This window comes from Peromyscus californicus, unplaced genomic scaffold (assembly GCF_007827085.1).
Source record: "Peromyscus californicus insignis strain IS unplaced genomic scaffold, ASM782708v3 Scaffold_9__1_contigs__length_137607984, whole genome shotgun sequence".
NCBI classification, from domain to species: Eukaryota; Metazoa; Chordata; class Mammalia; order Rodentia; family Cricetidae; genus Peromyscus; species Peromyscus californicus.
This window is the reverse complement of record NW_026294617.1, coordinates 481,586-503,632: the sequence shown is the minus strand read 5'-3', so window position 1 is coordinate 503,632 and position 22,047 is coordinate 481,586. Positions and strand designations below refer to the sequence as shown.

Genomic DNA, 22,047 nt, shown 5'->3' with positions numbered 1-22,047 from the left:
TGTCTTTTCTTTGATCAAATGTTAAAATTAGAAAATAAAGTTGTTCATATAAGTTAATTCAGAAACCAGCTGTTAATACAATAAAACTCAAATGACAACAGAATAAAATTGTGATAAGAACTATACAAGATTACACAGAAATGCAAGGTAGAAGTATACAGACTCACACAGTGATGTTCAACACTCTACATCAATGATTAATTACCGAATAATATTCATCCAGATACAAATTTGTGCTTCAAACATAAATCCACCCTGCTAAATAATTGTCTCAATTAGATAAAGCTAATGACTTACTTAGTATGCTATTCCATTCATTTTTCTTCCTGCTCTGATCGTCTACATATTATTTGCTCAAGCATATAGCAGGCTTGTGAACTTGCCTGCAAAAGCTTAAGATCATGGCAAAAAAAAAAAAAAGCAGGAGAGTGGTAGATAAGGGGAAAAATATTCTGAAGCAAAACTGCCAGCAGCCAGGCTCATTCAAGTCAGATATTTGACACTATTTAAAATGGGGGCATTAAAAGCAGCTACTTCACAGATTCATAAGGAGGAACTGATTCTATATGGCTGGTTCCTTCTATTAGCACAGGAGGAGGAAAGGCCATTTATATGCATGTGTACGTGAGCTCACACACACAGACACATTCAATGCAACAGAGAACTGAAGGCTCCTATCAGATGTTCTCCCTTTCTCTAGAGAACAAGTCAATACCACAGAGTTTATTTTTCAACACATGATATGCCTCAGATATTAAAAAATCCATGTCAGCAAATTCTGAGCTTAATGCACATGGTAACCCAATTAGGAAGTCACCAAATTCAATTTTATAGAACCTAAATATGTATTTTTTTTAAATAGCTCTGCTATAACATGGACATCAAAGGGAGCCCAGACCAGTTGTAGAAAACAACCTAAAAATCTTTCTCTCTCTCTCTCTCTCTCTCTCTCTCTCTCTCTCTCTCTCTCTCTCTCTCTCACACACACACACACACACACACACACACACACACACACACAGAGCAGTTAGAGACTGACCCATAGTTATCTCATCTTTCTTTGATACTCTCTAAAATTAGCCTTGAAATTGAGGAAGTAGGATTCATCTGGCCACTTCTCTGAACCAAGTGGGGGCTCATTCACTTTGAAAGACTGGGACTGAGTCAAGTCTCCCATGAGAACAGGGGGACTGGAAAACCTTCCAAGAATTTCTGAAGACCAAGAAGACTATGACTTGGGAGCCAGAGCCCAGAGCTCTCACCTAGAAAAGAAAGCACTGTTGTGTAATAGTTCTGACAATGTCAACAGAGTTGGACATTGTAGCTTCAAAATTCCTGCTCAACTGCTTTATGTTATGACAATTGTGAAAATAAATTTAAGGTCCTCTGTAAAATGGAGTGATAATACACAACCACCATTGCTGACAATGTTGACATGATAAAATACAGGTAAAAATCTGAGCATACAGGCGGATCTCTGTGAGTTCGAGGCCAGCCTGGACTACCAAGTGAGTTCCAGGAAAGGCACAAAGCTACACAGAGAAACCCTGTCTCAAAAAACCAAAAAAAAAAAAAAAATCTGAGCATAGTACCTGACACAAAATGAAGACTTGATAAACATCACCTGTTTGTATTATTACATCCCCAGTGATAATTCTTTATCACTTCTCCTGCATTTAGAATTGGAACTTTTTTCAAACAAAGTAAATAAATCTAGGAAATAATATTTGAAAAAAAAGTAATTTGATTCTCTCTGTTAAATCTGGCTTCTGGTTAGTGGAAGGGTTTATAAAAATGACATCTGGCCCTAGGTCATAATTCCCAGCCTTAAGTATAACTTGTAGTCTATATCAGCAATAGTCTTGTGTCCTCATGCAGCTGTATTTGTGGAAAGATTATATTTCCACTTACATGGATCTTTTTGCTGTACTTATCATGAGAGCTGAAATGACCAGTGTTAAGTCTAAAAATATTATTTGATATAAGGTTACTGTGACTGATTAATATGGTCTTGAATTGTGAATCAGCTTCTGGGATCCCAAAATGTTACTTTTGTTGATTAGCCTACTTCTATTAATGCAGGTGGGACAAAAGCTATGTGTTTTCTTTAGAGGTTGAAACAATTAACTGTATCTGTAGCAACTCTGCAAAACACATTTTCAAGCCTCTTCAGGAATTTTAGTGCCACATGCCCAAATCCAAAATTGCTCTTACACCTTTAAATCCTCAGAAATCCAAAATTTATAAGGAAAATGTGAAGCAGACAGTGAGTTAAATATGCGTGCATAATGATTCTGTCAGTGCTCCTAAAAAGAATTCACATTTGTAGGTGGTGTTTGCTACTATGTGCTAAATAAATTCTAATTAGGAGTACACTACTCTTGTGTTCTGCATCAGAGCCAGATCTATAAGCCAACTCACAAAAAGAAACCAAGTAGAGGACCTTTGCAGTGTTTTAACGCAACATAAGAAATTGGGGGGGGGGTGTCAATGAGTTACATGACTACAAATAGTCAAATATAGTTAAAGGGTGTTAACTCTGAACAGTGGTTGCCAACTGTGAAACAACCTCACTGTTCTTAGGATCAGTGGATGCCTAAGGAATGCTGAGCACAACTCATCACCTATTCATTCCTCTTCTTCATAACCCTTGGTGATATATTTGGTCTCATTAGAAAAGGGAAAAAAATGAAGGTCAGAGAAATATTTAATCTGCTCAAGGTCAGATCTAGCATCAAGAGTAGAACTGAGTTTCAAAATCAAAAGCATTTGAACCTAAGCTGCTGCACTTATTGGATGACTTGAGTGTATGTCTAAATGACTACAGAGCACATTAAAGGATAGATAGCACCTTCTTAAGCTCAGGATTTGCTGCTAACAAACAGAAAATGTCATCTCATGAGCAATAGCAGGACACTACCTTTATATAGAGTCAATAAGAAGTTACATAATTTAGACACAATTGCATAATTCAGACACAGAGAGCTTTGTCACAAATTTTCAATTATTTCTTTTAAATATTTTAAAAACATTTCTATTTTAATCCACAGCTTTCTGTGCCTCATAGTAGAATATATTGACTATAGTTTTTCGTTAGGTAAAAGACTGTCATTATAATCATGATTTTCATACTGTAAGAGTGACATCCTTAGAGGGTACAGGAGCTACCCAGAGGCATTGGACCATTTAGACGAATATCCAGAATCCTCTATGCTCATTGTGTCATATTGTCAGGTACCTTTACTTTTCTGTGTCCTCTGATAAGGCTTGTTTTTAAGCAAGTCGTTTTCCCAGAGACTCACTTTATCTGTTCCTTCTAGGTTAAACACAAATTTTAAAACTGTATGTAAAAGAAGCAAAAAGGATGTTTGTAAATCTTCTGCAGCTATAACACAGTATTTAACACACTCAGGAAGCTATAATAGACATCAATGCAACTTTGCCTTAATGTGATATAATACAAACATCATCTAAGTATACCCTAAAATATTAATCACAAGTGGCATTCAACATCATACTTAATGGGGAATGATAGATAGACTTTTTTCCAATCAAAAGCAAAATTTAAAAAAAACAAACAATGCCCTCTTCCAGTTGTACTATTTTTCTATGTTTTAACCAACACAATAAAGCAAAGAAATAGTAATGGGAAAAGTTAAGAAAAAAACACAGTTCATCACAGAGAAAGTAATTGCATAGGAAACCCTTAATACATAGCTGTAATTTAAAAGTAGAAGGCCAATAAGTTTAAAACCAATAAAATAGGCAATACATAAGTGTAACCAAAACAAATGTATTTTAATCTTAATAATAACCAATTTAAAAGTTTACTAGAGAAAATGCCACTTACAAAACTAGTTTTAAAATATACAAAAAGGCAATCAAAATATACAACATTTTGCTGAAATATCCAAAAGTACAATTTTAGCCAAATTCTTCTCAAACTTATCCATAAATTAATATCAAAATTTTTATCAAGAAACCACTTTTCTGATGATTTTATTTTCTAAAATTATTCTAACAAAGCAGGGCAGTGGTGGTGCACACCTTTAATCCCAGCACTCAGGAGACAGAGGCAGCATATCTTTGTGAGTTTGAGACCAGCCTGATATATAGAGTGAGTTCTAGGACAGCCAGCGCTGTTACACAGAGAAACCCTGTTTTAAAAAAACCAAAAAACAAATTTTTAAAATAAAAAATTATTCCAACAAAAGATTTTTTGAAGATAAGAATAAAGAAGTACTTTACTCAGCATTAGATTTTATTATGCATATAATTTCCTACTACATGAGTTCAAAAACAAGTTCATAAAACTTGATAGTAAATCCACAAACAAAAATACATTAAAATATTTGTGTGCATAATGAAAACAGAACTTTTGAAACAAAGCTGAAGTATTTTGGATTCTAATTCCCAACTCCAAATACATAGACATTTTAACTACAGGGCTGGCAATGTGCTTAGGTGAGTAAAGGAGTGTGCTGATGAGTCGGTGTGTCTGAGTTTGGTTTCAGATACCCACATGGGGAGAGAGAACTGACTCCTCTGAGTTGCCTTTGAACTACACACACACACACACACACACACACACACACACACACACACACACACACGAGTGTGCACACACACACATTCAATAAATAAACAAATTGTGTATCAAGTTACAAATTATAAGCATAATAATTCTGAGCAATAACTTCCTGATTATTTAAATAGTGATAATATTGACAGGATCAAATAATGTATGTAAAGTGGAATCTGGTCCATGTTAAACACATTTAGGATAGAGTACAAGAGAAAAATTAAGGGTAAGTAGTTTGATGCATTTATGAGAAGTTCAGAATGGAAGTCAGAGCTGAAAATTAAATACAGGCAGACCTTGAGTGGCCAGTATTTCTCCAGTCTATAAGATCTTGGAATACTGAGATGTATTGATGCAAAAAAAAAGATGTAAATTTAAAGTAGAGGCATAAACCTTTTGACCCCAACAGTGTCACCCCTCTCACTGACTTTTCCTGACTTTTTTTGCCCCTGAAAAGCAAACTAGCCACCCACATTGTAGCTCTATCATTAGATAATGTATTTGAACACATTGTGCCTTAGATTTTTTTTATCAGTAAAATGAATTTTAAAATCCCTTGTGAAGATGAAGTGACTTAATGAACATAAAAGTTTAGAGAAATACTTAGCTTGTGCTAAGTGCTAAGTCCCCAGTTTTATTACCATCATTGTTATTCAAGCTTCTCCCCAAATTTCAAAAGCTAAAGCAATAAAATCTGTTCTGGAGATTTGTGCATGAGAATACCCACTATTGCCTGTGTGGTATAGATGTGCCTCTGCACACTTTGGAGGCTAGGAGCATTATGATGTCACAGTATGAGTCAGGTATATGATTTCAACATGCCAGTATTTCATTGTAAGGGAAAAAAGCAATAGATATAATTAATTTTATTTAACTAAATATATGCCAAATACTATTTAAGCACATAAGCAATATCAAACTTATTAGTGAAATGTTTTACATAAAAAATCTTCAAAATGTCAGGCATAATATATACTTACTACAATCTCTACTTCTGGGCAAGGCTGTTTTAAGTTCTGGATAGCTCAGATAGATGGGGGATCAGAAGCCATGCAACGACTTATTCAAAGGAGATGGCTTCAGCAGAGCAATGAGGAAGTGGGCTCTATTCTAGATAGAGGAGAGGAAGAGGCATTTTCCTGCAAATGAAAGATAAAACGTTCCCTTTCCTATGATAAAAGTGTTCATGTGATAAATGTGTTTTATCGTTCTCTGACTAACAGAATTCTGATACATGATCTACAAGAAGAGATAGAGAAACAGTTTGATGTGAAAGATGAAGTCTCAGGCAGGCATAGTTATGCAAAGTACAACGACTGGGACAAGGTATAGTGTACAATGCCTATTACGGTCTTTTTAAATAACTGTCTTCTTTCGTTGTTATGCAATTTTCCTTTATTTTAATTCTTCAAATTTGATTTTGTTCTTAAGATTGTTTCTTGGACTGAAAAAATGGTAGAGAAACATCCTGAAATGGTCTCAAGAATTAAAATCGGATCAACTGTTGAAGATAACCCATTATATGTTCTCAAGGTAAAAATAATTCAAGACCCATTAATTAGTTTCTTATTTTAAAACATGGACACAAAAGTCACTTTGTGGCAGCTGAACTAAATTTGAAATTGGAAAACATGTCATTTTTTGAATATTCAAACTGTCAACTCAAGAACATATATTACAATCTTCTATGCAATCAAAAAAAAAAAAAAAAAAAAAAAAAACCAGGAGTGTGCACCTGATATGGATCATGAATGAGCAAAGCAAGAAATATTTCACAGGAAAGCTCTGTTACAATGCCTTGCAGTGTCATTGTCTACAACTCCTTCCCAGTCCATTAAAATGGAATAAAAATGGTGAATGAATGCCATGATGAAAAAGTTAAATATCCTGCATGTGTAACACCAGAATAGTAGTTAAAGCAACAGAGCTAAGGGACAAAGATTCTGCTGCCTGAGCAGCTCATTAAAAACTGAGAAGGCATTCACAACCTATATCACCATTCATTCAATGCCTCCAACCACCAAAACCAAGTCTGAACTCCATTTAAAACAGAAGTCCTTCAAATATCAGGTACTGGTCCTGTACCCCTCTCTACATATACAGTACCAGACCTCAATCCAGTTTACAAACTAGCTTTACAGTCCTTATCTCAGCACAGAACATTAACAATGGAGTAAGAAAAACTTTATTTTTGAGGGAACAAGGATATTTTTTGACACAAGATTTAGTTTGCTGCATACCCCAGGCTGACCTGAAAATCAGGAGTGGTGGGATTGCAGGTATGCATGTGGCATCCTGTCCAAGAAGAGATTATGGGTTTTTAACTTTTTAGTGCGTGTGTGTGTGTGTGTGTGTGTGTGTGTGTGTGTGTGTGTGTGTAGTTGCATGTATGTCATGACACATGTGGATGACAGAGAACAACCTTTGGAGCCAGTTCTTTCCTTTCATTATATGGGTCCTAAAGACTGAACTCAGGTCATCAGGCTTAGCAACCAGTGCCTTTATCCACTGAGCCTTCTCACTGACACTAAATTTCATTTTCTGAAGATGCGTTTTGTTTATTAAGGATGTATTTGTTTGGATATCTGCATATGAATATGGACATGTGAGTATGGGTATCCAAGAGGTCAAAAGGAGGAAGTCAGTTGCCCTGGAGCTGGAGCAGTTGTGAGCCACTAGATATGGATGCTGGGAACAGAACTCAGGCCCCCTGTGAGAGTAGCAAGTACTTTAACTGCTGAGCTATGTCTCTAGCGCCTGACTGAGTTGTTTCTTGTTTTGTTTGCTTTTTAAGAACCCTAAAAGCAGTTCTGAACCTTGGAAAAACTTTTATTGAAAAAATTATCCTGTAACAGATGATGAATTATGTATAGTCAGAATAGCAGCCATTATCTTCCCTGGGGACAGTATGCATAATCACGGTTCATGTTCAACAACAGGCAAGGAAAATAATGTTTGAGAAAATGAACCACTGAAATGACAAGGGACTAATATGAGGGCTAATGCAAAATAATCCCTCATTTCAACAGATTGGGAAAAAAGATGGAACAAGAAAGGCTATCTTCATGGACTGTGGCATTCATGCACGAGAATGGGTCTCCCCAGCTTTCTGTCAGTGGTTTGTCTATCAGGCAAGTGAACCGATCACAATCAACATCTCTCTGACTGGTCTCCAATGCTTTACTGAATGACAACATTCCTTTCCAAAAGTCTGGTGCTCCACCTAATTAGAGAAATCTACATTTGCCTCTGCCTGCACATATAAGGCCTGAGTTTTATTCATCATTGCAGTTTTTATAGAATCATATCCTCCTTCAAACTCCTTAAACTTCACCTGAAAGTTTATGATAGTGAAAGCAACTTCTTTTAGCTATAATACTGATTTTATCCTGCAGTTATGTAAAAATCTGATACCAATTTTATGTTATAAACTAAAAATTTAATTTTCTTTGATAAACTCAGAACATAAACCTTTAGTTTTGCTTTACATATTTCATTGGTTTTGTTTTTGAGAATTTTGATAGCCATGAAAGCTCAGATAACGAAGAATTTGTGCCAGAAAATAGAAACCCTGACAGGTCAATCTCTAAATTTGTGACATTTAAATTTTTTATTTTATCATTATTGTTAGAAATTGAACCTAATATTTTGTGATTTCTAGGAAGCATAAATCATTGCCAGATATTTATATTAATTTTATTAATTTTCTGAGGCCAGGGAAATGGTTGAGTCAGTAAAGTGCTAGCCACACAAGCATGAGGTCCATAATTCTTGTAACAATGACGGGCAAAGCTCATGCCTACAGTCCTAGCACTGGGGGAGGGGACTTGGATGGGGGGCAGAGACAAAGGATCTTCGGGACCTTCTGTCAGCCACTCTAGCTAAATTGTCAAGCTCTGAATTCAGTGAGAATAGAGAGAAATTGAGGCAGTCATCTGAACCTGTTGTCAAGCTTGGGCCTTCAATCACAGGGGCATAGGTACACCACACACATATACATGTGAATTTCTTTGGTGGGTAGAGCACATGCTTGATGTGCACAAGAACATGGGTTGAATTCACAGCACTAAAAAGGCCTTTTCTTCATTCATATTTACAAGTATTTATGAAACTTCTCCAATGTTCCTATCTCCCTGCGTTCACAGACTTGATCTATATTTATTTAAGGGACATAAGAGAATGACCTTATCAAGTACCTGGTGCTATTAACTTTCACTTAGCTGTATTTCTTCTGTGGTTATACAGGCTATATCTGGCAGCTTCCAGTATGAATAATTAAGTCAACCTTTAAAGAATGTTCATTTCAGTTCATGTCTTTGCATTTAAAAAGTGTTTTTTCCTATAATCTATGTGGTTCATTTATCTTCATCTACTTTTTAAAATGTTTAAAACCATCTAGCCTTGGAAAACAACTCAAAGAGTGGTAAGTAGCTATGGCTAATAGAATCTAGCTTTCTCAATAGCAACCTAACTTTCTACCTCCTCTAGGCAACTAAGAGTTATGGAAAAAATAGAATCATGACCAAACTCTTGGACCGGATGACCTTTTATATTCTGCCTATATTCAATGTAGATGGATATATTTGGTCATGGACACAGGTACTGCTGTATATATGCTTGTTTGTTGCATTTATGTAATGTATTAGTCACTGGTTTTTATTTATTGTTGCTTCTATTTTAAGGTTTGGGTAACTATTTGATTCCAGTTCAGAGAGGTATATTTTTAATTTTTTTTGCTTTGTTTTGGTTTTGTTTTTTTGTTTTTCAAGACAGAGTTTCTCTGTGTAGTTTTGGTGCCTGTCCTGGATCTCGCTCTGTAGACCATGTTGGCCTCAAACTCACAGAGATCCTCCTGGTTCTGCCTCCCAAGTGCTGGGATTAAAGGTATGTGCCACCGCTGCCCCGATTTATTTTTAAATTTTTTAAAGTAATGTTTTTATTTAATCTTTGAGAATTTCATAAATGTATTTTTATCTTACTTATTACCATCTCCCACCTCTTCTCACATGCACTCCCACCTCCCTACTCACCCAACTTCATGTTTTCTGTCTCTCTTTAACACACACACACACACACACACACACACACACACACACACACACACAAAGTCCAGTTTGTGTTAGTCGAATACTCTGGAGCATGGGGCTTGCCCTGAAGTGCTTGATATATCCAGTATCATTAAAGAAAACTGACTCTCTCTCCTAGCAGCAATCAAATATCCATAGCTCCTCAGCTAGGGTAGGACTTCCTGCCCACCTCCCCTACTCCATGCTGAAATTTTGTCTGGCTTGAGCTAGTGTAGATCCTATGCATGCTGTCATGTCACTATGAGTTCACGTGTGTATCTGTCCTGTTGTGTCTACAAAACAGTTTCCTTGATGTCATCTACCAGTTCTGGCTCTTCACAATCTTTCCAGTCCCTCTTCCCCAGAGGTCTCTCAGTCTTGAAGGGAAAGGTGTGATACAGATATCCCATTTAGGTAGTGCCATTTAGGGCTGAGCATGTCCAAGTTTCTTATGTTCTGTCCATTGATCAATTGTGATGGTCTGGTTGCTCAGGTATTATGAAAATAATACAAACATTTTGCTGCTTTCTCAGACAGGTAATGATCATTTTCTAATAGAAAACTAATCAACCATTTTTAAACTTATGGCAATTTTCATCAATGCTTAAAACATTAAGTTTAAAAATTATGTATCTGAAAATATTAGAAATTGTAAGAAAACAACATTTCTTTATAATAAAGGAGCTCAAGTTAACTATAGAGATTTCAAATAAATCTCTTGATGTCACCTACAAGACACCTACAGAGAGAATCTGAGATGGTCACATTGAAAAGTTCAGCTGACCATGTTTACATGCTTTGATGTCCCTTCTGGCAGAACCGAATGTGGAGAAAAAACCGTTCCAAGAACCAGAATTCCACTTGCATTGGCACTGACCTCAACAGGAACTTCGATGTCTCATGGGACTGTGAGTTGCAGATTTGTTGTCAAGAAAATGTTTTTGCATGTAGACCTTGAGTTCAAATAAACCACCTACTGATTTCAGCAATAATAGAGATCCCTGAGTGAGTGCTGATTTCCCTATTTGTTAAATGGAAGAAAATCATCAATACTATGGGATATTTTGAAGACTTTCTATGGGAGAAAGTGGGAAAAGATGTTATGTATCTATTGAGCCACCTCTTATTGAACATCACACACACACACACACACACACCTCAGATGTACAAAAGTCAGGTAATCTTGGGTGATCTTGAGCCCTACCACTTCCTAACCTGAAAGAAGTTGAGAAATACCAGCTGTTAAAACCAACATACAAGTAATGATTCTTCAGGTGCTTAACAAAGAACCATCTGAGATGGGGCAGTTAAAAAGTATAATAGGAATACAGTGCCCAGTTAAACCCACTACTTCAGATGATGCATTCATTTCTATACAACCACATCTTTATCATTACAGACTTTAGGGAGACCATACCTCTGTCCCAATTTGGGCATTTCTTCTTTGCCTAGTTTGGTTTTTAAAAAGTCACCACAACTTTTAACTCTATTCTACCATAATGCATATTGAATAGCAGCAGCTATCCCTAATATAGAGAATTCTCCTGAAAGAAACTGAAAAAAATTTGGACTCAAGACAGGTGGTTTATACCAGTTCTCCAAGAGTCGGAGCTGAGGCTGAATGGAAACTGGTATGGATATGGGCTCTAAGCCTTGGGATGCTTGTGTTTTTTACTATGACCTATAAAAGGAGGGCAAATAAGGCTAACAATACTTCCACAGTTTTTTGGACTTGTGTACATAAAACCTCTAGTGATCATGTAACAAGAGATGTCCAAAGTTTTCAGCATTGGGTAAACCCATATCATAAGAGGCAAGGGTGGTGCTAGTAACCAGCACATTGTGATCTCATCCACATTTCTTCTGTAGCTTCTCCAAACACCAAAAACCCATGCCAGGATGTCTACAGGGGCCCTGCACCAGAGTCTGAGAAAGAGACAAAAGCTGTCACCAACTTCATTCGAAGCCATCTGAACTCAATCAAGGCTTATATCACCTTCCATTCCTACTCCCAAATGCTATTATTTCCTTATGGCTATACATCCAAACTGCCACCCAACCACAATGACCTGGTATGTAAAATACACCATATATATAGTGGTTTGTACATTTATATCATCATCAACTTTGACATATGCTGAAATGGTTTCACTTTGTTGGGTTGGTTGTTTTGAGACATGGTCTTACTATGTAACTCAGGTTGGCGTTGAATGCACAATGTGACTCAGCCTCACCTTACACTCACCATCCACCCTGCCTCAACTTCCCAAATCCTAGAAATACAATTTTGCTACCACACTAAGGCCTCACATTTCAAATACCAGAAAAAGAAGTAATGAAGTTTACTCTGTAGTTAAAATAATTATCTTTAGATTTTTTATTTGATAATTGTAAACACAGTAAAATATTAAAATGTGATTCTAAGAAAATTTTATAAGAAATGTCTAGACCATCAAGAATAGAATTCTAATATTAGATGGCCTAGATATAGAATTCTAATATATGCAGTCATTTTATAAATACTGTTTAATACTTTCTTTGGGGCATACTATAGAACCATGTAGGGCAAATGCCTAATTGAGCAGCAGAGATAGTAACTAGTTCTAACCTCTGGACACCAGACTAAAGGAGATCCATGATATATTTTTCTCTATTAGTAATCTTAAAATATGAATTCTTCCACTATCTAAAGAACACTACGAATATCATAGTGCTCTGTCAGTAAGAATATGATATTATTTCAAATCTGTGATCCACTGAACATGATTTTTTTTCTATGAAAACTGATTTAATCACATAAGTTTTAGAAAGAACACCATGCACACATAGTTAACCTGCACATAGGTAACTATCTTGAATTACCATAGAAGATAATATGGGCAGTATACAGGGTCTGGTATCCCAAATCACACAGTAGCTAGCAGACAGTGCATCCAGTCAATGTTGTGGCTCCGACAGTTCAAATCAACTTAAGAAAAAACTGGGACATGATTTTTAATCTTGAACTCACTCAATTGTATTCATCACAGTGACATTTAATGTTAACTAAATCTGAGATTTCAAGCAGCCATTAATTCCATCTATACGTTAAGAAAATACAAAAGTATTCTGTGATCACACTGTAGCTTATGATCCAATCTAGCTAAGAATCTGAACTCAGGAGTTGATTAATTTGTGCAGATACAACAAGGCAGTTGCATACTTTGAGGGGATGAAAATGCACACAGATATACACAGCAAGCCTTTCTAAGTAAACTGAAAGGTTTTATAAAACAGCTAATTTATTTATATATTAAATAAAATATATTTCTTAATTATATACATTTATACATAGTGATGAAAAAACACTCATTTGGAGTTCAAATATATTAGAGACTATATCCATTAATGTTCATCCTAACAATTACTCCCCTCCCACAAACAATTGAGTATACATGATGAAATGCCATGCCAGAAAAGAAACCCTAACATAACAGGACCACTTTAAAGATGAGTAAGCTATACAGGAGATGTAGTTCAGTGGTCAAGTGTTTGGCTAGCGTGCAGTGTCCTGTGTTAGATCCCAAGTAGTGTTTACATGCACACATGCAAACACACACACACACACACACACACACACACACACACACACACACACACGAGTCCAGTCAATGAAGATTAAAACAAAAATGAATCAACTACCTCTCTTCTGCTAGCACAAGTCAAAAAAGTTCTGTATCAATAATGGACTTATTACAGAGAAAGGGATGGGAGAAAATGATTTTGAAAGGGTCATTATCTGAAGCCAAAAAGAGTCTGAAAGACAGGACACACCAGACTAGAAAGATAGCTTATCTATGTAGAGCACTTGTTCTTGCAGAAGACCAGGGTTTGAGTCCCAGCACCCATATGGTGGCTCACAACCATCTATAATTTCAGTTACAGGGAATCTATTGCCCTCTTCTGACCTCCATGGGCATCCATACACATGGGAAAAAACATTCAAACATTCATATACTTACATAAATAAATCTTCAACCCTTTTAAAAAAGGATACAGAGAGAGAGAAAACACAAAATTCCATATAATTGATTGATTGTACTTTGACAATGTTTTTACCTAGCCATTTATCTTATTTTGATCTTCAAATGCTAAATAACCTGTAAAATTAGTTTTTAACTCCTAAAAAATGTATTCATATAGCATTCTGTAACCCTCTCTCACTTTCCTCTCTAGTTCAAGGTTGCAAGGATTGCCACTGATGTTCTTTCAACTAGATATGAAACCCGTTACATCTACGGTCCAATAGCATCAACAATTTGTAAGTTTTTCCTGTCATTTACTATGACTATTTCTTTATGTCTATGTAAATATATATATATATATATATATATATATATATATATATATATATATATATATATAGAGAGAGAGAGAGAGAGAGAGAGAGAGAGAGAGAGAGAGAGAGAGAAAGTGGTATTGTGTTCCCCAAAATATTGTGCACCCTAATAAACTTATCTGGGGTCAGAGATAGAACAGCCACAATATTAAATATGAGGATAGGCAGTGGTAGCACACACCTTTAATCCTAGCATTCCAGAGGCAGAAATCCATGTGTTCAAGGATACAGCCAAGCATGGTGACTCACACTGTTAATCCCAGAAAGTGAGCCTTTAATCCCAGGGAGTGGTGGTAGAAAGCAGAAAGGCTTGACGACCAGAAACTAGAAGTATTTGGCTGGTTAAGCATTTGGCCTGGTTAAGCATTCAGGCTTTTGAGCAGCAGTTCAGCTGAGGCCCATCCTGATTGAGGACTCAGAGGCCTCCAGTCTGAAGAAACAAGACCAGCTGAGGATCCAGTGAGGTGAGGTAGCTGTGGCTTGTTCTGGTTCTCTGATCTTCCAGTTCACCCCAATACCTGGCTCAGGTTTGATTTTATTAATAAGAACTTTTTAGATTCCTGTCACATATATATACCAAATTTGTAGATTGTAAACTCCAGCTGTTACAAGAGATTCTATATTACATGTGAACCTAAAAGACAGGATGTGCCTGTCTCCTGAGAGAGGGCAGTTTTTGAGACAAATTAATATGAACTTTTACAGGGCTATAAAATTAAGATAAATTATTAAATCAATAGAAATTTATAGCTTACTTTATCTACCTTTCTGTTCCCCAAAACCAATTTTTCATCTTCAGCAGAACAAGAATTAGTTGGGGCAGAGGCCACATCTTGTTTCATCTACTTAACTTGAATTGAATCATCTCTTCTTTGGTCTTATCTCCATTCTAGTAGTATCTTCCCATTAATCTATGGTGGGTGGGTGTGTTGACTCGTATTCTCTTGTCCCTCTGATCTGTTCTTCCTGCTACAGGTGAAAGAGTATGTGTGGTAGTGTAGGAAAGGAGATAAGATTTGAGTTCTCTTCTTTTGTTTATTTTCTCACCCCAATTTCTAATTCTTCAATATTATAGACTTTCATTGTTGTTGGGTTTTTACTTAGTTTGCTTAGTCTTAAGGAACTTTCTTATCTCTTATTCTTTTTACATGGAATCAGCAAACTTTCTACAGGGTCAGCTATTTGTTTTGACTTTAGTGCCAGAATAGCCTCTGTTGTAACTACTCAATTGGGGCATTATAATTTAAAAGCAGCCACAGACAATACGTTAAAAATGAGCATGGCTATGTTCATATAAACCCCCATTCCCAAAAACAGGAAGAAATAATTTGCCAAGTTTCAGACTCCGTTCTAAGTATCATCTGTAGTTGTTAGTTGACTCATAAGCTGGTCACTGGGTTCAGCACTTGATTCACATGATCTAAATTAATCCTCACAAAAAGACCCCAAACCATGATCAAATACTGCTTCTCAGTTACAAGGATTGGCAAAGAAAATACAAAGTAAAGTTATAACAAAACCAAAGTCCTCACTTCTATGCATATGACTTTTGTTATTTGGGTTTTGTGACTAACCAGTGTTTTTTATTTTCAAGAAATAAAATCAACAATAACAAAAACATGCTTTGATTTTTCCCAAAGACCAGACTCTGTGGATTAAGATAACTTCTTCTCTTTTGGCAAGAGTTATAGTTATTAGGATGTCTCCATCAAACTTCTCCCCTCAGGACTCAGGGAACCCTCTGGATGAGGGAACAGAAAGAATTTAAGAGCCAAAAGGGATGGAGGACATAAAGACAGCAAGGCCCTCTAAAATAACGTAAGAATAGTTTATATGAACTCATGGAGACTGAGGCAGCATGAGCAGGACCTGCATGGGTCTTCACCAGGTCTTTTATGCATATGTTATGGCTTCCAGCTTAATGATTTTATGGAATTACTGAGTGTGTAAACTCTGAGTCTTGTGCCTTCTCTTGGGCTTTTCTCACTCCGTTTGTCTTGCCCAACTCCAATATGTTAATTTTTGCTTTATCTTGTTTCATTTATTATTATCCCTTAGAAGCCTGTTTGTTTTCTTTTTTTGTTTTTGTTTGTTTGTTTGTTTTACAACAGAAATTGATTTTATTATTACAGAATTAGTTAACAAGTATGGAACAGAACAGTCTGGCATTATTTATACAATTTAATGAGACATAATTTGTGGCTTTTTAAAATTTTTTTTATTTTATAATTTAATTTAATTTTACACATCAGCCATGGATTCCCCTGTCCTCCCTCCTCCTCCCCTCCCCCCAGCCCATCCCCATTCCCATCTCCTCCAGGGCAAGGACTCCCCTGGGGATTCTGCTCAGCCTGGTAGATTCAGTCCAGGCAGGTCCAGTGCCCTCCTCCCTGCACCCAGGCTGAGCAAAGTGTCCCTGCACAGGCCCTAGGTTCTGAAAAGCCAGCTCATGCACTAAGGACAGGTCCCAGTCCTACTGCCTGGGGTCCTCCTAAATAGTTCAAGCTAATGAACTGTCTCACTTATCCAGAGGGCCTGATCCAGTTCCATGGGGGCTCCTCAGCCATTGGTTCACAGTTCATGTGTTTCCGCTAGTTTGTCTATTTGTGCCTGTGCTTTTTCCAATCATGGTCTCAATATCTCTTGCTCATATAATCCCTCCTCTCTCTTGCTGATTGGACTCCTGGAGCTCCACCTGGGGCCTAACCGTGGATCTCTGCATCTGCTTCCATCAGTCATTGGATGAGCATTCTATCACGACAGTTAGGGTGTTTGGCCATCTGATCACCAGAGTAGGTCAGTTCAGGCTTTCTCTCGACCATTGCCAGTAGTCTATTGTGGAGGTATCTTTGTGGATTTCTGTGGACCTCTCTAGCACTTTGCTTCTTCCTATTCCCATCGGGCCTTCATTTATCATGGTCTCTTTTTCCTTGTTCTCCCTCTCTGCTGGGATCTCCCGCTCCCCTAAGCTCTTTCCCTCAACCCTTGCCCTTCATTACCACCACCCCCGACGTCCAGTTTGCTTATGTAGATCTCATCCATTTCTCTGTTGTTGGGCGATCCCTGTGTCTTTCTTAGGGTCCTCTTTTCTAGGTAGCCTCCCTGGAGTTGTGATTAGCAGTCTAGTTATCCTTTGTTTTACATCTAGTATCTACCTATGAGTGAGTACATACCATGTTTGTCTTTCTGAGTCTGGGTTACCTCACTCAGGATGATTTTTTTCTAGACCCATCCATTTGCCTGCAAACTTCATGATGTTGTTGTTTTTCTCTGCTGAGTACTCCATTGTGTATATTACCACATTTTATTTATCCATTCTTCGGTTGAAGGGCATCTAGGTTGTTTCCAGGTTCTGACTATTACAATTAATGCTGCTATGAACATAGCTGAGCATGTGCCCTTGTGATATGATTCAGCATTCCTTGGGAATATGCCTAAGAGTGACATAGCCACAAATGATATAAATACCTTGGGGTAACTCTAACTAAGCAAGTGAAGGACCTATATGACAAGAACTTTAAGTCCCTGAAAAAACAAATTGAAAAAGATGTCAGAAAATGGAAAGATCTCCCATACTCATGAATAGGCAGGATTAACATAGTAAAAATGGCAATCTTACCAAAAGCAGTCTACAGATTCAATGCAATCCCCATCAAAATACCAATACAACTCTTTACAGACCTGGAAAGAACAATACTCAACTTCATATGGAAAAACAAAAAAAACAGGATAGCCAAAAGAATCCTGTACAATAAAACAGCCTCTGGAGGCATCACAATCCCTGACCTCAATCTCTAATATAGAGCGACAGTAATAAAAACAGCTTGGTACTGGCATAAAAACTGACATGTAAACCAATGGAATCGAATTGAAGACCCTGACATTAATCCACACACCTATGAACATATAATTTTTGACAAAGAAGCCAAAACTGTACAATGGAAAAAAGAAAGCATCTTCAACAAATGGTGCTGGCATAACTGGATGTCAACATGTAAAAGGCTGCAAATAGATCCATATCTGTCACCATGCACAAAACTTAAGTCCAAGTGGATCAAGGACCTCCACATAAATCCAGTTACTCTGAATCTGGTAGAAGAGAAAATAGGAAGTAGTCTTGAATGCATTGGCACCGGAGATCACTTCCTAAATATAACACCAGTAGCACAGACACTGAGAGAAACAATCAATAAATGGGACCTCTTGAAACTGAGAAGCTTTTGTAGAGCAAAGGACACAGTCAACAAGACAAAGCGACAGCCTACAGATTGGGAAAAGATCTTCACCAACCCCACATCTGACAGAGGGCTGATATCCAGAATATATAAAGAACTCAAGAAATTAGACATCAAAATGCCCAACAGTCCAATTAAGAAATGGACTATAGAACTAAACAGAGAATTCTCAACAGAGGAAGCTCAAATGGCTGAAAGACATTTAAGGAATTGCTCAACATCCCTAATCATCAGGGAAATGTAAATCAAAACGACTCTGAGATACCACCTTACACGTGTCAGAATGGCTAAGATCAAAAACACTGAAGACAGCTTATGCTGGAGAGGTTGTAGAGCAAGGGGAACTCTCCTACACTGTTGGTGGGAATGCAAGCTTGTACAGCCACTTTGGAAACCAATATGTCACTTTCTTAGAAAATTGGGAATCAATCTCCCCCAAGGCCTATTTGTTTTCTAATGAGAGACAGAAAGGGAGTGGATCCAAATGGGAGGGGAGTTGGAGAGGAATAGGGAAGAACAGAGAGCAGGGGAAATGTAATCAAGATATATTATGTGAAAAATATCTGTTTTCAATAAAAGGAAAAAATTAAAAAGAGTTATAGTTATGTTAATATAAGTTAGTCAGCCTCCCAGAATCCCTAATACTTACCACAATGCAGAACATGGAACAAGAGTAGAATTGATTCCTATAAACTTCTTCAATGAAAAGTGTGTCCTGACTTATCCAAAAATATTTGATTGTAATCCATTTGAAACCGTGGAGATCAAAAAGAACACTCTAGTTTCAGATGCTGAAAAGAAAGACCTAGCAACTTAAGTTCTAAACATAAGCAAAGGGGGAAATAGACACAAGACAAAGAGAACTTATTACCTTCAGATCTTCCTTTAAATAATTGCTAAAGGAATCTTTCCAATAACAAAAGAAACAAAAACAGAAGAAGGCTGAGAAGTGCAGAAAGGAAGAATAGTGGACTAGGAATAGAGAGAAAAAGATGGGTTTGTAGATGATAGAGATATATGCATACGTTCATACATAATATAATAATAATCTGTCCTCATGATTGAATAAAAAATACTATTTCATCTGACATTCAATGTGTATAGACTCAAGATAACTCATTGTTATTCATCAATGTGCCATCTATAAGAAACTTATTTCTAATCTATACAGATAGGTTCAAATAAAAAATGGTAAAAACTAAGAAAAAAGAAGGAAGAAGTTATGTTAAATATCATATAAAATAAATTTCAGAGCAAAACCTAAGAAACATTAGTAATGAGAAGTAGATCCATCCACCAACAAGGAAATAATCCCAAGCATATGTGCATCACCTCCACTCATAATGCCTTGTCAGTAACAGCTTGATTTCCCCAGCTTCCTTCCTGAATGTCTTCTTAATAAGGCCAAATTTCACTCCCTTTCTCCTCTTTGATCCTCTCATTTCCCTACTTCACCCAAATTTGTTAACAATGCAGATTTTTCCCACTATTCAGACTGAAATTTTAGTCATTTTTTAATCAAATTATGTCATCTACCACCCCATTATCATACCTGATATGTTGTCTCTATCTTAGCTCTGCCTTTCACTTCACAATGCTGAACATTTGGTGTCTAGACTTTCTAACCTAGGCTTTATAACCTAAGCTTCCTCCCACCCCTGCCTCCCGTACTCTATAAAGAGTATGAAACTGCCTATTGCTTCTCAAAAAAGTCTGAACACATCTGATTTACAAGGTTTCCAAATCACTGCTTATTTAACAGACCTCACAGGTCCCTAGAATGCCCCTGTTTTTTTCACTGTTAGAATTCACTTGCCAGAATGCCTTTCTCTACCTCCACCTGGAAAAAAAATGTATATTTCTCCTTCTTAGCCCTCTAATACGCTCTGCATCATGAAAGTGAATTTGACAAGTTTGAATATGAGTCCTGCTCAGTAAGCACAATATTGCTTCTCTTTTAAATCTTTATCAAGTGGGACTTCTTCCCTGTGGCATTTACAGCTGTGCATGGCACTAAAGTTTTCTTCACCTTTGTCTCTCCTCTAAACTGCAAGATCCTAAAAGCACAAGTCATCTTTGTAAACTTGCATTGCCTGCCCTTTCTAGGACCAAATAAATACATTGTTCTGGGGCTTGTTTTGGGTAGCTATTGTGTTGTTGTTTTATGTTTATTTTTGGTTTTGTTTATTTTTGTTTGAGATAAGGTCTCACAACGTAGCCCACACTGGCCTCATACCATGTCCCTGTCTAAGCCTCTATACTGTTGGGACTAGATGGGTCCATTACTGTGCTCAGCCCATGTAAAGTCTATTGGACATGTTAGAGATTTCATAAGTAGCTGTTGAATAATTGGTTTGTCTCTTCCCACCCAAATATCCCTTCTTTCTTCATAAAAGCTTTAAATTCTTATTTTTAAACTTAAGATATTGGTATCAATTAAGCATATCCTAAAATATCAATGATTTTAAACACAAAAGTACTATTCCATTACACAAAGGAAAACATATACATGCATTTATTATATGTTGTATAAGTATATTGTATAGTAGGTGTATGCAATCATATATTTAGCATATATTTTCACACAGTGTAAATACATACAATACATACACAAAGAGAGAAACCTCTCTCTAGATGTTTGTCTTTAAACATTTTTTTACTAAATAATGGCATCTTTAGTAAAGTTTCACAGAAATTGATATAAAATTTGGATTTGAGTATTAAATATGTCCTTAAAATAGTTAATTTGAACTTTCTTGGTCTTATAACTATAAACAATTTTCTCTGACAGCATAAATAACAGGAGATCAAAAGTGTGAAAAAAGTATAACAACAGATACATATTAAAATGTCATAATGAAATTACTTTGTATGTTAATTTTAAAAAATAAGAAGAAAAAAATTAAAATTTTTGAATGCAGTACATATTTAAAATATATGGTAGATTACAAATGCATTCTGTACCATTTATACTACTTTGTCATTACAGCAATCAACTATATATATATATAATTACTGTTATTGTTAATTTTACACATGCAATTTTGAGTGTGTGTGTGTTGAGTTTAGGGGCCAGAGGCCAACATTGGGTTCTTTCTCTATTGTTTTATACTCTATTTTTTTGAGACAAGGTCACCCATGAAAACTGAAATTCACCAGTGTCTAAACTGGATGGCCAACAAACCATGGGGATCCTATCAAAACTGGCATTATAGGCAAGAGCCACCATGTCTGGCTTTTTGATGAGTACTGAGAATCCAAGCTCAGGACTTCATCTTTGCATTTCAAATGCTTTACCCACTGAGCTATCTTCTCTGCGCCAGCAATTCCCATGTCTTAAAAAGAAAAAAGCCTCAGTAGTTGCCTCTAATGAAATATTTACTGATTCTGTTTTGCAGACCCGACATCAGGTTCTTCTTTAGACTGGGCTTATGACCTGGGCATCAAACACACATTTGCCTTTGAGCTCCGTGATAAAGGCAAATTTGGTTTCCTTCTTCCAGAATCACGGATAAAACCAACTTGTAAAGAAACCATGCTTTCTGTCAAATTTATTGCTAAGTATATCCTCAAGCATACTTCCTAATGAATTGCCCTTGGTTTGGAATATACCAATTAATTCTTTGGGGGAGCCTTTCCCTGGAAAGACAACCTTCTGCGTCACCTGAATCCATCCTTCTCTTGCTCATGAAGTCCTGCGTTGCTTTCTTCTTGTTTTTATTTACTCCCAATAGCACCATAACAATATAACTTTGAGTAAATCCATTTAACTACAGTTCTTCTTTG

At 36.6% G+C, this 22,047-nt stretch overlaps 1 protein-coding gene across 1 annotated transcript in view; it reads left to right on the top strand.

Annotated features, from left to right (window-relative positions):
• Cpa3 (carboxypeptidase A3) overlaps positions 1–21,847 on the top strand; it is a 30,377-nt gene extending 8,530 nt beyond the window's left edge. Inside the window, exons 4-11 of the mRNA XM_052732108.1 lie at positions 5,806–5,908; positions 6,014–6,115; positions 7,612–7,713; positions 9,071–9,181; positions 10,466–10,556; positions 11,518–11,720; positions 13,864–13,948; positions 21,660–21,847. Coding sequence (XP_052588068.1) covers positions 5,806–5,908; positions 6,014–6,115; positions 7,612–7,713; positions 9,071–9,181; positions 10,466–10,556; positions 11,518–11,720; positions 13,864–13,948; positions 21,660–21,847 — 985 coding nt within the window. The remainder of the gene's footprint in view (positions 1–5,805; positions 5,909–6,013; positions 6,116–7,611; positions 7,714–9,070; positions 9,182–10,465; positions 10,557–11,517; positions 11,721–13,863; positions 13,949–21,659) is intronic.
• Positions 21,848–22,047: the final 200 nt, after the last annotated feature.